This window comes from Amphiura filiformis, chromosome 18 (genome assembly GCF_039555335.1).
Source record: "Amphiura filiformis chromosome 18, Afil_fr2py, whole genome shotgun sequence".
Classification (NCBI taxonomy): domain Eukaryota; kingdom Metazoa; phylum Echinodermata; class Ophiuroidea; order Amphilepidida; family Amphiuridae; genus Amphiura; species Amphiura filiformis.
Window position 1 is genome coordinate 45437760 of NC_092645.1, and position 20192 is coordinate 45457951.

General features: G+C 36.8%; 1 protein-coding gene and 1 long non-coding RNA gene across 2 annotated transcripts in view; one reads left to right on the forward strand and one right to left on the reverse strand.

The window, feature by feature from the left end:
- Nucleotides 1–2530: 2530 nt before the first annotated feature.
- On the forward strand, nucleotides 2531–6915 carry LOC140139485 (uncharacterized). Its single transcript, XR_011857141.1, has 4 exons — nucleotides 2531–2653; nucleotides 3683–3756; nucleotides 5056–5197; nucleotides 5299–6915. It is a non-coding gene; the product is annotated as an uncharacterized lncRNA (long non-coding RNA).
- Nucleotides 6916–16209: 9294 nt separating this feature from the next.
- Nucleotides 16210–20192, reverse strand: part of LOC140139486 (sialidase-3-like) — a 39239-nt gene continuing 35256 nt past the window's right edge. Inside the window, exon 10 of the mRNA XM_072161221.1 lies at nucleotides 16210–16907. Within this exon, the coding sequence (XP_072017322.1) occupies nucleotides 16560–16907 (348 nt within the window). The 3' untranslated portion in view covers nucleotides 16210–16559. The remainder of the gene's footprint in view (nucleotides 16908–20192) is intronic.

The window sequence follows — 20192 nt, forward strand, 5'->3', positions numbered from 1 at the left end:
ATGTGCTTTGAGTACTGATAACTGTGATGCAACTGCTACTTGTACCAATACCGTTGGTTCCTTCACATGTGCATGTAATACCGGTTACAGTGGGGATGGAGAAACATGCACAGGTTAGTATTATATTGTGTGCCATATCACCATTTTATTTACTTTTAGTAATTGTAACCTCTATGCTAGCCATACTTTTTGGAAATGGCGCATTCCTAAGTATTGCTTACTATGATTGCTTATGCGTTTTCAAAACAAGTTCGTTTTAATACCAATATTTGTGATGTGATCAATCAAACAAGATGCATTATGTTGCCAAGGCTAACCAAATTAAATTTATTCAAGCTTTATTGAGTTCTAAAAGTGTTCTGTTTTTTATTCATGAAACCTTTGGTCATACCTGAAAATCCTCAAAATACAGATACTAATGAATGTGCTTTGAATACTGATAACTGTGATGCAAATGCTAATTGTAACAATTCCATCGGTACCTTTAGATGTGTATATAATACCAGTTACAGTGGAGATGGAGAAACATGCACAGGTTAATCTATTTTGTGACATAACACCATTCTATTTATTTGTATATGTGACCCGGCAGCACAAACGAGCCGTAAATTCCCTAAATTGTATTCTGAGTTATGGTGTAAAATGTGTACGAAGGTCGTATTCATCGGTCACTTTAGCTGGCGCGACATCTGTCTTATTTTGATAGTCACAACACCAATCAATAATCCTATTATTGAAGTGGATAATAAGCTTCTACCTTAGATGGCTATAGAATTTTTAATAGCTCTGGTCTTTGTTTGCTTTTGCTAAATCTTTTTCAAGTGGTGGGTTATTTGCATAGGTATGCATAACCAAAGAGCTTTTAAATAGAAATAGAGTCGCAATAGATTATATAATCTTTTGTTCGTTTGATGCCGATTAGAAGATGCGACAGGCTATTCATAAAAGTGGTACCATTGTTTCGAATAAAGGGTTCCGCCATTAAATTGGTCACTGATCCGGCATCATATTAACGCTCTACACAACAGGCGAGTATCAATAAGTGACCACACTACAGTCATGTGTAAGGGCAGTCATGTGTAAAGTGGTACCATTGTACTCGCGTATCCCAAATGTGTGCTTGTGTGGGTCTGGAGTCTATAAGGAGGCTTTAGCTGTCGATGCAATCATCTTTACCACCCACCTGACGTTAGGCGTTTCATTTAAATAAATTGAATGCTCTCGCTGATCGATTACACATTAGAATGTATGAAGGCTGCCATCTATATTACACTATAATGGTAATCGCTATACGTATACATGTAAGTATAAGTATAGGCCTATAAAGGTTGTTTTTAAGAAATTTCCATTTAATTTTATTTTAAGAAGGAGATTGGTATAGAAATAGTGGCGTACCCAAAGAGGGGAGGGGTTGGGGAGGGGCAGATTCACCTCTGTGAGAAGTCTTGGGAGGGGAGGAGGGAGAAAGAGGGGATATGGAGAATGAGAGAGGGCTGGAGGAAGGGAGAAATAAAAGATATAATAAAGACAAGTTAATAAATAGAAATATAGGGAAAATGATGGGAATGAGAGAGGGAGGGTGAGAGGGGACAATGAGAGCGAGGGAGTGATAAAGTGTAGGCCTAGGAAAGAATAAGTACAGAGAAAGGAAAAGAAAGGAATGATGAATACATTTAATAATAATTATTAGGCCTATATAATAACTAAATACATAACAGCACTGGGCAGCCATTCGATGATGTCAATGCCTTTATTCGTTACGTAATTAAAACGCCCAGTCAGATGTATTTCACACCTACCAAACACAACTCACCCAATTTCGCAAACTGGACGTTGAATGTACACTCTCATGAATATTGATTGGCATCATTTTCCAATATGTCAGCGCTCTAATCGGAAACAATAGAACAATAGACCCTGCAGAGCGTTGTGCATAACCAACAATTAACAATGAGAGAACCGTCTTAAACCTCGGTGACTTGGTGATGATTTGAAATGACCGCCAATTATGACTGTTTGATATTTATTGCCAGCAATGTGGAAAAAGAGACACACATAGAAACGAAAAAAGCTATAATTTTGTTGAAGGAGCAAAGTTTAACTAACCATAACTCCGCTTCTGGATATCGTTTGAAGTCAAATGATATACCATTTTGAAGTTTTTGATGTTTATTTTTTAAACACGAAATAACACAAAATTGACCGGGGGCGGAATTTACGGCTCATTCGCCTTGGACGGTCACATATAGTAATTGTCACCTCTATGCGAGCCATACATTAAATGGTGCATTCCTATGTAAATTGCTTACTATGAATGCTTATAAGTTTTCAGAACAAATTCGTTTCAATACCAATATTTGTGATGTGATCAATCAAACAAGATGCATTATGTTGCCAAGGCTAACCAAATTGAATTTATTCAAGCTTTATTGAGTTCTAAAAGTGTTCTGGTTTTTATTCATGAAACCTTTGATCAAACCTCAAAATCCTCAAAATACAGATACTAATGAATGTGCTTTGAATACTGATAACTGTGACGCAAATGCTGCTTGCACCAATACCGCTGGTTCCTTCACATGTGCATGTAATACCGGTTACAATGGAGATGGAGTAACATGCACAGGTAACTGTGGAGATGAGGTAACATGCACAGGTTAGTATTATTAGGTCAATAAAAATGATACATAATGTTGGTAAACAGAATCAATTATTTTATTCAAGCTTTATTGAGTTCGAATTATGTCATGTTTTATAGTACAAGAAACATTTTGACTTTTCTTTTGGTCATACGTCAAACTGCTCAAAATACAGACATTGATGAATGTGCTTTGAGTACTGATAAATGTAAACGCAAATGCTACTTGCACCAATACCGTTGGTTCCTTCCATTTTACCCTCCGCCCAGGGATCATAACTATTGCACAGCTACTTATAGCCCCCTCGTGTTTTCAATCTTGTATCAATTACCCCCGGGTATCTTTATAGAACTTAGGGCTTTGAATAATAGTTGCAATGAGTGTGTTTTTGGATAATAATCCAGACTCCCAGAGTGATAAACCGTCACCATGGTCACGTTACCCAATAAGATTGGTATTTTTGGTATTATTTGGAATATGCTGGCCTTGTGTAGATTTTATTAGAGTTATTACAAACATAGAATGTAGGCCTTAAAGGTAGGCATTTGATTCACATGCCATGGTTGTCTCCATTGTTTATTTGAAACGTATTTTCTTGAGAAAAACATGATATCTCTATTGTGAGATGTTCACGCATACTAGTATATCTAATAGAGGTTATACGTGTTCTATAAGCTACACATCCTATCAGCGACTGCTATACCTTGTTAGGACTTTCAAAAGAAGTACCTGCACGTGCAACCATGACTGTTTCAAAATAGCCCGCCATAGTCATGCAGGTAACTCTGAAATCATGCATTGAATTGGTTTGAATGAGGAATAATACGGGAACCAGCGCGTTTTGTTAGAAGTTACACATGAGTAAAGTGGATAACCTCTATTCATTTAGCCGATAAAAAAGGCTAACCTTGCAAACTGCATTTCGCAAACTCTCTTTTGATTTTTAAGTAAGCTCATCACTGTAGAAACAATGCAGTAAAAATGATGGTAGGTTTTAGGATATTGATGCAAGTCAGTTCTAATTTTGCTTATTGTTTTCCCTGAAGGGGCTGAGCTTGCTGCTATGATGACGATAGGCACAAGAGTGGTCAGAGGAAACGATTGGTCCTGGGGTGATCAGGTACGTTCCAATTGAGTCTTTCAATAGGGTAATCATGGGTTATACGTCATTAGGGTAATCAGTTGACAGGGCTGATATATCTAAGATTAAAGCTGTCTTAAATAAATTTGGTTTCGCAAACATGTTTATTGGTACCTTTGGAATCGCCATAGCATGCACTTTCGCCAGTAGTATAATGCCGCCAAATTACACCGCAATACGTCATGCTGACAAGTTTCTACAGGTGTTGTTTGAATAAAATAAAATACACCGTAGGCAACCTGATGACACTGGCTAATTTGCATGGCAGACTGTACACCCCCCCCCCCTTATTCTCCTCCGCAGCCAGTTTGGTTACACTCCTTCGGCATCAAACTGGCCGTGGAGGAGACTACCTCCATTGTGTTTGCTCATTTGTATAATAATTATAAGAGCCATTCTTTGAGTTTGTAGGCCTAAGGCTAGGTTCTCAGCTAGAGTCCGATGCCGCAGTATACTAGAAATTCCTTTTAAAGGCATTACATTAGTATCAGCCCGGCGGCTCCGTGAAATGGAAATACAAAAAAAGTCTTCAGAAATGCTTTGGTTGGGGGGGGGGGGGGTGGAAAATGGGTTCAGGGCGTTAGTCCGCTAGTCCGACACACCGCTAGTCCGAATCTGAAATGCACTGCACCAGTCCGACACGCCGCTAGTCCGAATCAAAAATACACTTCGCCAATCCGCGCTCCGACACGCCGCTAGTCCGAAAATGAAAACCACTGCGCGCGCTAGTCCGAATTTGAAAAACACTGCACTAGTCCGAAACTGAATTTTGGAAACACTGCGCTAGTCCGATATCCGCACTAACGCAGTGTTTTTCAGATTCGGACTAGCGCAGTATTTTTCAGATTCGAACTAGCGATGTGGTTTTAGGTTTTGGACTAGCGCTATGTTTTCAGTTTCGGACTAGCGCAGTTTCGGACTGAAGAAGTGTTATTATAAGATTGTACATTAACATCAAAAAACATCAAGAACAATACAATAAAAACATTTAAAACACTCAGGTCATAATTCTGCACATTACATCAAAGCGCATAAAAAAGCTAAACAGTATTTTTTGACAAAAACACATGGATATCAAAACAAATATTTTTCACTAGACGAATACATTGGTATGCTTTGTAACACAATTTGAGAAAATGATCATGCATGTGCAAAATTTCAATGACCTTCTAAAATGATGTCTTATGCAATTTTGTTGTCTAGAGAGCACAACTATTTATAAAGATATTACCAATAGAACAGTCATTTAAAATTAGATCTTGCTGCTACTGTTTACAGGATGGTCCACCACCAAGTGAGGGGACAGTAATAGAAGAACTAAATGGAGATGGCTGGATCAGAGTCCAATGGGATACCGGCAGTTCTAACACTTATCGAATGGGAGGAAGCGATAAATATGATTTGAAATTAGCTGACCCAGGTATGTACTTGATTGAGCATTAAATTAGACTTTTAACACAAGTTTTGATTCAGATTTTGTTCCATTTTGAGCGCTGATATACTACTGCCTTTCTTCAGCAGAATGATCCATTTCATTGATCGATTTGACGACTCTTCACTTGTGACGTCAGAACTGGATCGCAGACTCTTGATGAGTAGCGTCCCGTCCTTATTCAAAGAAGTTTGCTTAGCCCGGATGTGAATGGCCTCTTTGACTCCTGGGAAGTTCCGTAGTTGTGGACGTACATTTCACAGACATTTGAGGACCCAGATCTTCTAACTTATGGAGGCATATGGATTTTGAACACTTGTATTAGAAGTATCTCTGCTAGGAGTATAAAACCTGAAAATTTAATTCCAATCCTATTCTCGGTTTACATGACAGGTCACCAAAACACCCCCGTTGCGGACGTACTCACAGAAAGTGTACTTTTTGAGGTACATGTGTTTCATTAAGAATAACTCTGAACTGTACAGATCGTTGATGGAAACCAATACAGTTTTGTTTGCATGAGGGACCAAGCTAAAGAAACACAGCAAAGACAAACATCTGGTTTTCATCTTACAGGTTAAAATTACTTGGTTTCAGCTGTTGCGGACGTACATTTCTTGTGTTGCGGACGTACGCTCTGATTTTTGTTAATTAGTACGTCCGCAACGAGTTCCGGATGTTATTTCTAAATATTGGACATAGATCCATACAAGGAAACATTGTCAAAACAACGTACTTACACTAAAATTTGAAAATGTGCCAAATTAATTTGTTTGAAACAACAAAAAAGAAATGGTACAGGTGGTTGAAAGTGGCATTTTTGGGAATGTACTCCCGAAACGTGCCATTTTTCATATTTGCCCATATTTTGAAAATAAAAATAAAAATCATGTTAGATGAAATTCAATAGTAGATCGGTAAACTACATTCTATATCCTTCGATATGAGACATAAATCAAATTATGTGGACAATTTTAAAATTTTGACAATTTTTGAAAGTGTGTGACGTAATTACGGAATTGCCCTCCTCTTTCGAAGTACCATGATTCTCTGTCGAGGATCTGCACTTTATCTACAATTAAGGAAAAAAATAGTTGGCGCACCTTGACAATATGTTGGAACTCTTCATTGCCACCCTGATAGTTCAGTGAAATTAGTATAACTATGTTTGATGAGAAGTACCAACCTTGCCTTTTCCCCTTCCCTCCCCATTCCACCTCAATCAATGTTGGGGAGACTGGAGAGGCAAATGGAAAAAGTGCTTTCATCAACATTTAACTTGGGAGAGGGGTGGCGATTTATATATTTAGTATGCCAGAGTGTGCCAAAATTAATTTCTTTGATTGTAGATCCACGGGATGTCCTGGAGACTCTATGTGTATGTGTTGAGACTCACCCTGTATAGTTTTATTATTTTGGTTTTCCAAAAACGAAGAAATAATATCAGTAATAACTGTCAAAAAGCGTTTAGGTCCGTTTTAAACCAAAATAATGCGATGAAGATAAACATAAAACGCACTATAGGCCCTACTATATCTTGGAGCTGTAACTAAACCAACAAACCTATAAAAACAACAAGAAATAGACAGGCATATTATATAGAAAACGGTCCCAGCGCACAACTCACCGATAAGAAACTTTCTTATTCATTTTCCATTCATTTATCTAATGTAAATAACAATGAAACGCCTATAAAAAGCAAGACTGAATTCAGCTGCTGATAAACTGATCAAATCTATTCAGAAAAAGCATGTCAATATCCCTGACTTTAACATTAGTTTATTCCACAGACAATACAAAGCTTGCACCACAACTAGATCCAAAACTTTTGAACACAGTACATTAGGATCGAGGGCGTTATGAGAAAGAATTGGAATTCCAATTTCCAATACGCTGAAGGCATAGTGGCTTGTATATTTAGAGCTGGAAGCGACAAGCTATGGCAATGTTGTGGTATTTAACGTAGGACTTGGGGTGGTGTTCAGTTTTGCAATATTTGAGCCATTTTATAGAGTAGAAATGTTGTCAGGGATTTCGGAATATATACGATGGAACTGGAATAGGTATGACAGTACATTAGACGTTTGAAGTAAGTTCAAGAACATATAAAATATTGGCACAAGAACGTTACATTCTGCGAAAGTCCATATTTACATCACTTCGGAGAACACTTGAAGACCTGAGCGCAAGAAGACCGTAAGTCCACTTGGCCCCTGAATATGTATACACTAAAGTTACGTATAGTTTCTTAGGGTTTTATAATGTTTAATACATGTTCCAGGGTGAAAACATCATGAAAGGTTGTGAAAATTTGTTTTTGCCCCTGAACATGTATAAAACATTACCAAACTATACGAAACTATACGCAACTTTAATGTATACATGTTGAGGGGCCAAGTGGACTTACGGTCTTCTTGCGCCCAGGTCTTCACTTTTGGTTCTCGTTTAAATTCTACCGATAGCACAGCCGATCTAATGTTATCTGCTGTTGCAGTCTAGTTTTAGAAATAATGTGGCTAGTTATCATTTGGCTAAAAAACACCGATACCGTTTAAAATATTGGGATTAACGCAGGCGGCCCTTATGGTGTGCAAAAGCCGTTGCAAATTGTCGATGAAAGAGCAAATCACGGACAGTAAGATCCACAATAGATATCTACATTCCAAGAGGAAACGCTTGCAGACATATATAAATCTTGTTTTAGGAATCGCTGAAACCTAAGTATGCAATGCCAGGCAATCTGTAAAAAAACAGCGTAAGCGTAAATGACTTTGAATTTGGGACACCGAAAGGAATGTTTACATTGGTGTCAGACCACAGACCTATTACAGATCTCCGGTTTCCTCCTGCTTTCAAAATCTGTGATTAGTTGTCTGGTTATCAAAAACTTCCTTGACCCGATGGAATTTGGGGAGCTGTACAGATAATTACAAGTGCGGATAGGTTTGCGCCGGGTTTGGCTGTAACCAGCCTAGTTGATGCGATCTGATTGTAATGATTCACCAGTGGCAGCGAATTACAGCGCTTTGAATCCTCTTAAAATTTGCTATATAAATCCAACATGTATTATATATTTATTTCAATCAATTTTTGCTGAACCATGAAATGGTATCAGCCTATAACTGTGTATGTTACTAGGTTACTAAGTTACTAGCTCCCTAACTAACCATTTGGTCTGAAATGGACATATCTCTAAATGCCACGAAGGTATGACCCCATGAGTGGTGTCATATGAAAGAGGAAAACATAAAGAATATAATAAAAGTATTTCCAAACGTCAGAGGTCATCCAGGGGTCACAGGGGTCAAAAAAGGTCACTTTAACCAAAAATGCTCCGATTGAGCTGAAATTTAAATGCAATGATCCTTATGACATTCTAAACATGTTGCAAATAGTTTAAAACTCATTTAAGGTCATTAAGGGGTCATAAAGGGGTCAAAGGTCAAGTTTTTCAAAATGCTCCAATTGAGCTGAAATTTATATGCAATGATCTTTATGACATGCTAAACATTTTAAAAACATTTCAAGATTCATTTAAGGTCATTAAGGGGTCATAAAGGGGTCAAAGGTCAAGTTGTACAAAATGCTCCGATTGAGCTGAAATTTAAACGCAATGATTCTTATGACATTCTAAACATGTTGCAAATATTTTTAAATTCATTTAAGGTCATTAAGGGGCAATAAAGGGGGCAAAGGTCAAGTTTTCAAAATGCTTCAATTGTAGGTATAGGCCTACCACAATATACTGCCGAAGCCACATGGTTCAGCTATGGTGCGGTTATCGCTCTAGTTATCTTCTAACAATGTGTGTTGACTAAAATTCAAGTTTATGTTATCGATTTTACCTCGATTATTATATATAGAAGGGGAAATAGATTAAATAACATTTGAGATACAATGTCAATGAGATATGACCCATAAACCATCACCTCAGGGAACAAAGTGAAATGTTGATGAAGTCCTATAAACTAGTTGTTTTGTTACGGAGGAAAATGTTGATTATGTGTTTTTCTATATGTAACATTCATGATAAAACGGATTTCTCGAAGGCATTCGACCTTTTCGACCACACACTTCTTATTGGTAAGATCGTCGATATGGGAGTCCGTAGGTCCATTGTTCCTTGGATTTGCGATTTCCTCCGCAACCGTCAACAGTGTTCGTCATGGTGGTGTACCCCAGGGTACAAAATTTGGCCCAATTGGGTTTCAAATTCTTATAAATGAAGCTGTCCAAGAAGTTGGTAGTCGCTGCTGAAAATATCTTGAGGACTTGGCATTTGATGGGAATTTTATCGGTGGTTGTGCTAGTTCACTTTCGGATCATCTTGATCAGTTCTTAGAGTGGGCTAGTGACAGCCACCCGAAATCGAACACCAGCAAGTGTCAAGCCATGCAAATTGCTTTTTCTAATCCATTGCCACCACATCGCGACTTAAGAATTGGGACTGAACCATTATCCTACGTCACCGAAGCCAAGGTACCTGGTTTATGGCTTACAGAACAACCTTAAATGAATGGCCAGATGGACGCGATGTTAAAAAAGGCTAATTCCCGTTCGTTCATGCTACAAACCTTAAAACGCCCTGGTTTTTCCATCCAAGAGCTTGGTGTCGTATATAGAGGATATGTCAGGCCAAATCTTGAGTACGCTGATGTGGTGTGGCATTCTGGTATCTCAGCTAAACAGAGTAATGAAATAGAGGCCATTCAAAAACGTGCATGCAGAACAATCCTGGGTCGGCACTATTTATCCTATAGTGATGCACTTTAAAGTTTGACAGTTTGACATCCTTTCTGATAGGAGGGAGGAGCACTGTCTTAGGTTCGCCGAAGGGCTTACCAAAACTAATCGCACAAGTTCTCTCACCTTATAATTTTTTTGCGTAACAGTAGTAATTTTCTCAGTTTCGGACCAGGTCTAACCGTTTCAGAAAATAGTCCTCTTCCTTTTGTTGATATTCTTAATAGATACTATACTATATTATATCACTCATACATAAATTCTAGACAGTTCATTGGTTGATTACCATTTATCATTTTTACCATCACCCTCTCCGTGTGATAGTCTTTACCATCATAGTGCTCTGCCGTAGTGCGCCTGCACCAAGCCGTGCGCTGACTCATGGACTCGCCGATTTAGTTATGGGTGGACCCCAAAATGTGAAGTATATCACGGCAAAACATGGTGTTATGTTGACGAAAAAATGTATTTCCTACCTTAAATAGTATTTTAGTAATAGAATTTATGCATGAGTGATATAAAACAAATATTAACTGTCTTAAATTCGTGTAATGGTCGAATGAATCAAGATGTATTGTTCCATTCCACTCGCCGTTCCGGCTCGTGGAATGGAACAATCCATCTTTCACCTCGTGATTATATTTCGACCATCACACTCATAGACAGTTAATATTTGTATACTATACTATACTATACTATACTATACTATAATATACTATACTATACTATACTATACTATACTATACTACTAATATATTATACTATATATTATACTATATACTATACTAAACTATACTATACTATACTATCTATACTATTCTATGCTATACTAATCTATACTAATCTATTCATGTCACTTTATAATGTTAAAAAGTGCAATATTTCAAAAAAAATATTTTACTGTGACTTTTATACTCAATTTTATAAATGTTAATTCAAATTGTATATTTCTGTGTGTTTCTTATCATGTGCAATATTTAATTCTGATTGTTTTTATGTGTATTTTTATATTGTAATTTATTGTATGTAATTTAGCCCACGGGCCACGAATTTGCAATAAAAATAATATCAATCATCAAAACATTGTTTGGGCCTTACATAGGTTCGCGCAAGTAGTGCCTTATATTCAAAATGCAAACAAACATGTAATAGAATATATGAATACAAAGTTCATACTGCTAATATATGGGAAATTGTTGCTTATACATAGGCCTTTTTATATGTAAAAAAGTTGAACCCAAATTCAGCCTCTACGTGCGTCTATTGAGCATGTGAAATTCAACATGGCCTATGTACCCAGCATGTATGATACGCACTTAGTTTTCTCAAAATCGCTTTCAATGGACTTGGGTGGGTTTTGTATTCAGGTATTCAATTTAAATGGCATTAATTTTACCTGGCGCTTGGCGTTAATAATCCACAGGTACTTCATTTGTCGTTCATGATGAACAATACAAAATGTGCTAGCTATTCCAGTTGAAATCATACATGCCTCATGGACCCTATGCCCACAATTTGGTAACCACATTTGAAATCTACACCCCCTTTGTGGGAGATTGAGGTCATGTCTTCTGTAGGGAGTGTATATATTTAAACTGGAAGAGCCCAACCATGGCAGGGTCAATGTGAGAATACATTAACTGATTAATAGGCTTTTTATGGTGCAACATTTTGTTTACATCAACATGTTATACACCTGGAACATTATATAGAATATTATTATACAATATAAAACAAGCTGTGTTCAAAGGGCACTACAGGTTAACAATATCAAATAACATGCTTTGATAAAAAAGTTGAAAGCGGTAAAAAAGGTGTTAAATTAGCCAGAAAACCACTTGAAGTTAGGTTTAAACATGAAAGTTTTCATGCCTGATAATAATTTGCAAAAATTAAGGGTTTTAACAGGATCTATGACCAGCCACATCAAAAGGGTAGACTTTGCAAGAAATACTGAAGCTAATACTCAGTCAAACCAAGTAGACATTTATCACCTTCACCACCACTAATTGCAAAAGAAATTATTTAATCACCATTGATTTCAAAAAAGTATATTAATTAAAGAAAATATCAGAAGTCCCAAAAGTAGTGGAACAGTGTCTAATTTGCATAAATCCAAAATGGTCGCTTATGCAGGGGGTGAAATTCAAAGCTGGTCAAATCTTGTAATAAAAAACCATACCAATGTCTTTCTCTCATTATAAGGATACAACAAAAGTATAGTTTGACCAGTCTCCGACATACAGTTCTTGAAATATAGGCAAAATGTCAAAGGTCAAATTTTGGGTCCACGGTCGTTTACAATGGAAATATGCCCCAATTTTAATCCAACTGGTCTCAAATTATTCCTTTGGCAAAAATAAATCAAAATGAGAAAATGTCATAAAGGGGTCAAAGGTCAAGTTTTTCAAAATGCTCCAATTGAGCTGAAATTTATATGCAATGATCTTTATGACATGCTAAACATTTTAAAAACATTTCAAGATTCATTTAAGGTCATTAAGGGGTCATAAAGGGGTCAAAGGTCAAGTTGTACAAAATGCTCCGATTGAGCTGAAATTTAAACGCAATGATTCTTATGACATTCTAAACATGTTGCAAATATTTTAAATTCATTTAAGGTCATTAAGGGCCAAAAACGGGTCGAATGTCAAGTTTGCAAAATGCTTCAATTGTAGGTATAGGCCTACCACAATATACTGCCGAAGCCACATGGTTCAGCTATGGTGCGGTTATCGCTCTAGTTATCTTCTAACAATGTGTGTTGACTAAAATTCAAGTTTATGTTATCGATTTTACCTCGATTATTATATATAGAAGGGGAAATAGATTAAATAACATTTGAGATACAATGTCAATGAGATATGACCCATAAACCATCACCTCAGGGAACAAAGTGAAATGTTGATGAAGTCCTATAAACTAGTTGTTTTGTTACGGAGGAAAAATGTTGATTATGTGTTTTTCTATATGTAACATTCATGATAAAACGGATTTCTCGAAGGCATTCGACCTTTTCGACCACACACTTCTTATTGGTAAGATCGTCGATATGGGAGTCCGTAGGTCCATTGTTCCTTGGATTTGCGATTTCCTCCGCAACCGTCAACAGTGTTCGTCATGGTGGTGTACCCCAGGGTACAAAATTTGGCCCAATTGGGTTTCAAATTCTTATAAATGAAGCTGTCCAAGAAGTTGGTAGTCGCTGCTGAAAATATCTTGAGGACTTGGCATTTGATGGGAATTTTATCGGTGGTTGTGCTAGTTCACTTTCGGATCATCTTGATCAGTTCTTAGAGTGGGCTAGTGACAGCCACCCGAAATCGAACACCAGCAAGTGTCAAGCCATGCAAATTGCTTTTTCTAATCCATTGCCACCACATCGCGACTTAAGAATTGGGACTGAACCATTATCCTACGTCACCGAAGCCAAGGTACCTGGTTTATGGCTTACAGAACAACCTTAAATGAATGGCCAGATGGACGCGATGTTAAAAAAGGCTAATTCCCGTTCGTTCATGCTACAAACCTTAAAACGCCCTGGTTTTTCCATCCAAGAGCTTGGTGTCGTATATAGAGGATATGTCAGGCCAAATCTTGAGTACGCTGATGTGGTGTGGCATTCTGGTATCTCAGCTAAACAGAGTAATGAAATAGAGGCCATTCAAAAACGTGCATGCAGAACAATCCTGGGTCGGCACTATTTATCCTATAGTGATGCACTTTAAAGTTTGACAGTTTGACATCCTTTCTGATAGGAGGGAGGAGCACTGTCTTAGGTTCGCCGAAGGGCTTACCAAAACTAATCGCACAAGTTCTCTCACCTTATAATTTTTTTGCGTAACAGTAGTAATTTTCTCAGTTTCGGACCAGGTCTAACCGTTTCAGAAAATAGTCCTCTTCCTTTTGTTGATATTCTTAATAGATACTATACTATATTATATCACTCATACATAAATTCTAGACAGTTCATTGGTTGATTACCATTTATCATTTTTACCATCACCCTCTCCGTGTGATAGTCTTTACCATCATAGTGCTCTGCCGTAGTGCGCCTGCACCAAGCCGTGCGCTGACTCATGGACTCGCCGATTTAGTTATGGGGTGGACCCCAAAATGTGAAGTATATCACGGCAAAACATGGTGTTATGTTGACGAAAAAATATATTTCCTACCTTAAATAGTATTTTAGTAATAGAATTTATGCATGAGTGATATAAAACAAATATTAACTGTCTTAAATTCGTGTAATGGTCGAAATATAATCACTCGGTGAGAAGATGTATTGTTCCATTCCACTCGCCGTTCCGGCTCGTGGAATGGAACAATCCATCTTTCACCTCGTGATTATATTTCGACCATCACACTCATAGACAGTTAATATTTGTATACTATACTATACTATACTATAATATACTATACTATACTATACTATACTATACTATACTATACTACAATATATTATACTATATATTATACTATATACTATACTAAACTATACTATACTATACTATCTATACTATTCTATGCTATACTAATCTATACTAATCTATTCATGTCACTTTATAATGTTAAAAAGTGCAATATTTCAAAAAAATATTTTACTGTGACTTTTATACTCAATTTTATAAATGTTAATTCAAATTGTATATTTCTGTGTGTTTCTTATCATGTGCAATATTTAATTCTGATTGTTTTTATGTGTATTTTTATATTGTAATTTATTGTATGTAATTTAGCCCACGGGCCACGAATTTGCAATAAAAATAATATCAATCATCAAAACATTGTTTGGGCCTTACATAGGTTCGCGCAAGTAGTGCCTTATATTCAAAATGCAAACAAACATGTAATAGAATATATGAATACAAAGTTCATACTGCTAATATATGGGAAATTGTTGCTTATACATAGGCCTTTTTATATGTAAAAAAGTTGAACCCAAATTCAGCCTCTACGTGCGTCTATTGAGCATGTGAAATTCAACATGGCCTATGTACCCAGCATGTATGATACGCACTTAGTTTTCTCAAAATCGCTTTCAATGGACTTGGGTGGGTTTTGTATTCAGGTATTCAATTTAAATGGCATTAATTTTACCTGGCGCTTGGCGTTAATAATCCACAGGTACTTCATTTGTCGTTCATGATGAACAATACAAAATGTGCTAGCTATTCCAGTTGAAATCATACATGCCTCATGGACCCTATGCCCACAATTTGGTAACCACATTTGAAATCTACACCCCCTTTGTGGGAGATTGAGGTCATGTCTTCTGTAGGGAGTGTATATATTTAAACTGGAATAGCCCAACCATGGCAGGGTCAATGTGAGAATACATTAACTGATTAATAGGCTTTTTATGGTGCAACATTTTGTTTACATCAACATGTTATACACCTGGAACATTATATAGAATATTATTATACAATATAAAACAAGCTGTGTTCAAAGGGCACTACAGGTTAACAATATCAAATAACATGCTTTGATAAAAAAAGTTGAAAGCGGTAAAAAAAGGTGTTAAATTAGCCAGAAAACCACTTGAAGTTAGGTTTAAACATGAAAGTTTTCATGCCTGATAATAATTTGCAAAAATTAAGGGTTTTAACAGGATCTATGACCAGCCACATCAAAAGGGTAGACTTTGCAAGAAATACTGAAGCTAATACTCAGTCAAACCAAGTAGACATTTATCACCTTCACCACCACTAATTGCAAAAGAAATTATTTAATCACCATTGATTTCAAAAAAGTATATTAATTAAAGAAAATATCAGAAGTCCCAAAAGTAGTGGAACAGTGTCTAATTTGCATAAATCCAAAATGGTCGCTTATGCAGGGGGTGAAATTCAAAGCTGGTCAAATCTTGTTTTAAAAAACCATACCAATGTCTTTCTCTCATTATAAGGATACAACAAAAGTATAGTTTGACCAGTCTCCGACATACAGTTCTTGAAATATAGGCAAAAATGTCAAAGGTCAAATTTTGGGTCCACGGTCGTTTACAATGGAAATATGCCCCAATTTTAATCCAACTGGTCTCAAATTATTCCTTTGGCAAAAATAAATCAAAATGAGAAAATGTGCATTGTTTTGGATGTTTTGTTACATAGGTAACATCACAAAACAGGTCAAGGTCAATACGGCTCAATGTCATGATCTTTTTTGCCATGTTACCACCTGAGATATGGCAAACTATTCTTTAAAAAAATGTTTTTGCAATTTTTGCCCCCCCCCCCCTGTAGAGCCCAAATTTTGACACTTGAATTTTCCTGTAACTCAAGAAATGTACATAGGTCAACTATATATTTTCTGAATCCTTATGACGAGAGGAATACAATGGTATGGTAAGATTTGAACAAATCTAAAATTTGGGGACTTTTGATAGACATGTTTTTGTGTTAGCTTTGGGAAATGGATGCATGCGAAAAGGATTCTGTTGCAATTAGTGGTGGGTGATTTTTTTTTGATTAGCCTATAAAACTAGGTCTTAAATAGGGGTGAACATAACTGGTACCTTGAAAATTCTTTTGTGTACTGTATGTCATGTATGCGATATTTAATACTGCTGCAATACTTTCGGTTTTGGTCCTCGTAAGAACTTTCATCCTGAAGAAAATGGTGACGGTTCCGCTATCCCTTGCAACATCCTCTCCAAACTAAACATTTTAAATTGAATTGTTGCGTACGGAAAATCTTCCCCACCTTCGAATAAAATTGCAAAATTTGGTGAGTAGACTGCAGCATCCGAGTCCCAGGTCTCAAAATAAGTCAAGTCTGAGTAGGCACTATTATTTGCGTTTATAACCCATGGTTTGCTCCACGTTCGGCAGCCATCTTTGCTGATTTTCACCGCCATGTTTCGTCTGAAAATCGATGCTGGGTTGGAGAAGACAACCCAAGTGTTGGATGGTGAGAGTGGGTCTGGGGCTGTAAAACCTATCATGCTGGCCTGTATCAATATAAACATGGATGATAAGATTTATTAGCACAGACTTTTTCAATTAAATTCAAGTGCTATATTTCACAACTTCAAAAATGCATGATATATAATGCCAGAATTATATTAGAAATACAATATGAAGCAATGTACAAGCCCATAGCGGACACATTCAAATGAGATCACAATCAATAACAAGCAACAAGGCCTCAACGATTACACATTCGTCTGTGACTTCATCAGTCTTGAAGAAGTCAGTGCCACACCTGACAAGGTGTGCCTCTGACCACAGCAGTTTTGAAGAAATCGGAGCCACACATGACAATGGGACTCCTTATAAAATAAACAACGATTCAATGGGCATGCTGTGGGAATTGAACATGTCCAACTCGAGGTGCCACACCTGATTTTTTGTCTTCAAATTTAATTTAAAAAAATACTTCAAATACCCCAACATATGTGACCCAATTTAATATACTCAGGCTAATGTCGGGAGATACTGCTTAACACGGTTGTCTATGGCCATCATGTAATGTATCTTTAAATGGGTCTGGCTTTATTGGGCGACCAGATCTCGTTATGGTTTATATCCTCCAGGCACGTGTCATTACCATTAACTACATCTTACACAACTATATGTGGAATTTGCAGCGCTAGTACAGGGACGTATACGTCTAGCGCGTCTTGTACTTCCACGCTTAGTGCTTGTGGTTACATTGAATATTGGTAAACTAGTATGATTGACAGAGTGTGTTAGGGACAAAGCTTCGGGGCAAAATCATGGTCAAAATCAGAATTGTTCAGTATTGAAGTGAGCCATTATCATTATGCCATTAAAATATGTTGCATAAGTACTAGGCCTATGTATACTTTACTTTTACTGTTGCTAATTGACTAGTTTTGAATACTTTAAGCCATATTGTAACATTTGCTGAGGAGGACGCCGTTTTTTACACGATTGTAATCGATTGTAATGTAAACTGAGCTCAAAAAGAAACTTATAATTTTTCACAAGGTCATATCTTGAAATCCTGTCCATCAAATTGAACCAAAATTACACACAGGTTTACTTCAATACTCTACTCTTAACACATGTCAGTAACCAAGCTGTTATCCAACTGACACAACAGCAAAATGCACTGACATGGAACAGTTTCCTGGACCACATTCACAGCCCAGCTCTGTTTCATGAAAAAAGTGTATGAAAAGCAGAAAACAGCACCGTTTTATCATCTGTGCAAGGTTCTTGTGTGCATTCTCACAGATTTTTTGTGCTGGGTGCCAAATGTTAGGCTGTGAAAGTGGAGGAACTTCCAGGAAGCTGTCCCATGACAGTACATTTTGCTGTTGTGTCAGTTGGATAACTGCTTGGTTACTGACATGTGTTTTGAGTAGAGTATTAAAGTAATCCTGTGTGTAATTTTGGTTCATTTTGATTGACACTATTTTAAGATATGACCTTGTGATTCACTAGTTGTAAAAAAGTATAAGTTTCTTTTTGAGCTCAGTTTATATACTTTATTAAACTAACATGTCCTGCAAAAATCGAGGCTTTAAGTACTGTAGTTTTGTCAGAATCCGAGATTTTGAATAAAACGCAGGAACCGTCTTTTTATTATTACGATGGAAATTTTAGTCGAACGTGTACACGATGTTTACAACACAGTACGTTCACGACGTTTGGGATGGTACAAACACATCAAAGGCCCGTGTCGTAGTACAACCGACGGAGTGGCATGCATTGGCGACATCTGCGTGTTTAGTAAATTCCAGTTTTCTTTGCTTTACCTAAGGTGTCCGGCTCAAAATCAAAAGGGGTCACATCTGAGAGTTAAAGCTAACATTTGTTGGAAAAGAAATATCAATCTATTTTTTATTGCAATGTTACAACATGGCTTTAATTGTAATAAACATCATTATAATATCGAGTTCAACAGAATGCGTTCATCATGATTAATAACATATTATGGCCAATAGTCTAACATTTCTTTGGTGTTTTGGAGGAAAAATTTATATCTTCAATACGAAAGGTCAAAATGTTCATATGGAGAACGGCCTTTTATCGCAGCTACTACACTTTAAGTACATATCATTAGATTTATACAATTAACTTTGAGGACCGTTAAATTTCAAAATATCAATTTTTAATCATTTGCCATAAAATGTGTATTATATCGCGAATTTCAAAAATAAAAAATATTTGATATCAGAAGGACATTCCTCATATTCAAAATGCAATTCGACATGTCTGATGTGCTCTTAAGAGTGCAAAACTTCGCTATCCGAGCCCTTAACTCCAGAGGCACTACCAGTGGAATTGTCAGCCTCAAAGAACTATTTTGTTTGGTTAAAAACAAGCCTATATCATATATAATGAGCCAATCAGAGATATGGTAACTTTACATTACAACCTGGGAGGAATGCTTGAATGAACAGTGCAAAAGTTAAAAGCATTTGAATGTTCGAACGAACCAATACAAATATGTGTCAGTTAAGAAAACACAGTCGTTTCTAAAGCTGAATTTATACTCGAACACTTTTGCGAAAAAGTGAATCGAACCAATGATCAGTGTACAAAATCGCCATCGTATATGAATACTGAGCATGCGCACAAATTTTTCGCTTTTCTGCAAAAGCGACGGACCCCTCAGTCGGTCAACGTTCACTAACAAGCATTACACACATTGCACAGCTGGTGACGACAAGGATACAGTCTAGAATTAGTACAAACCCAGCTTTAAAGTGTTCATGTACCATTACTCAGCCAAATATGGTAGAGTAGGGCCCGGATGTCCATAGAAACTGCAGTACAGAGTGCCCAGTTCTCCCACTCCCAGTGCAGAGAAAACAGCACATACTGCAGTTACTGTCCGTTTTCCTATACACAATACACAGTGCTCTCACCATTGACGCGTAACCTATAGAACTAGTGTATGTTAGAAGTATTTTGTAATTGCCTAGTTAACGTCGCTGTGTGAAAAATAACCGGCCAATATTCTAGAAAATATAGTTTTGTAACATGTCCTAAATTTTTAGCTAATTTAGATGTTTGGAAATATTCGCACTTTGGTGTTTTAGTGTATGTTATAGGTAATAGTACATTGCCTAGTTAACGTCACTGTGTGAAAAATAGCCGGCCAATATTTAAAGTACAATTCTGAAATTCTAGAAAATATAGTTTTGTAACATGTCCTAAATTTTAGCTAATTTAGGTGTTTGGAAATATTCGCACTTTGGTGTTTTAGGAAGGATATGTAAACGACAGATAACACCAAAAAAATATGAAGAAATTATTTC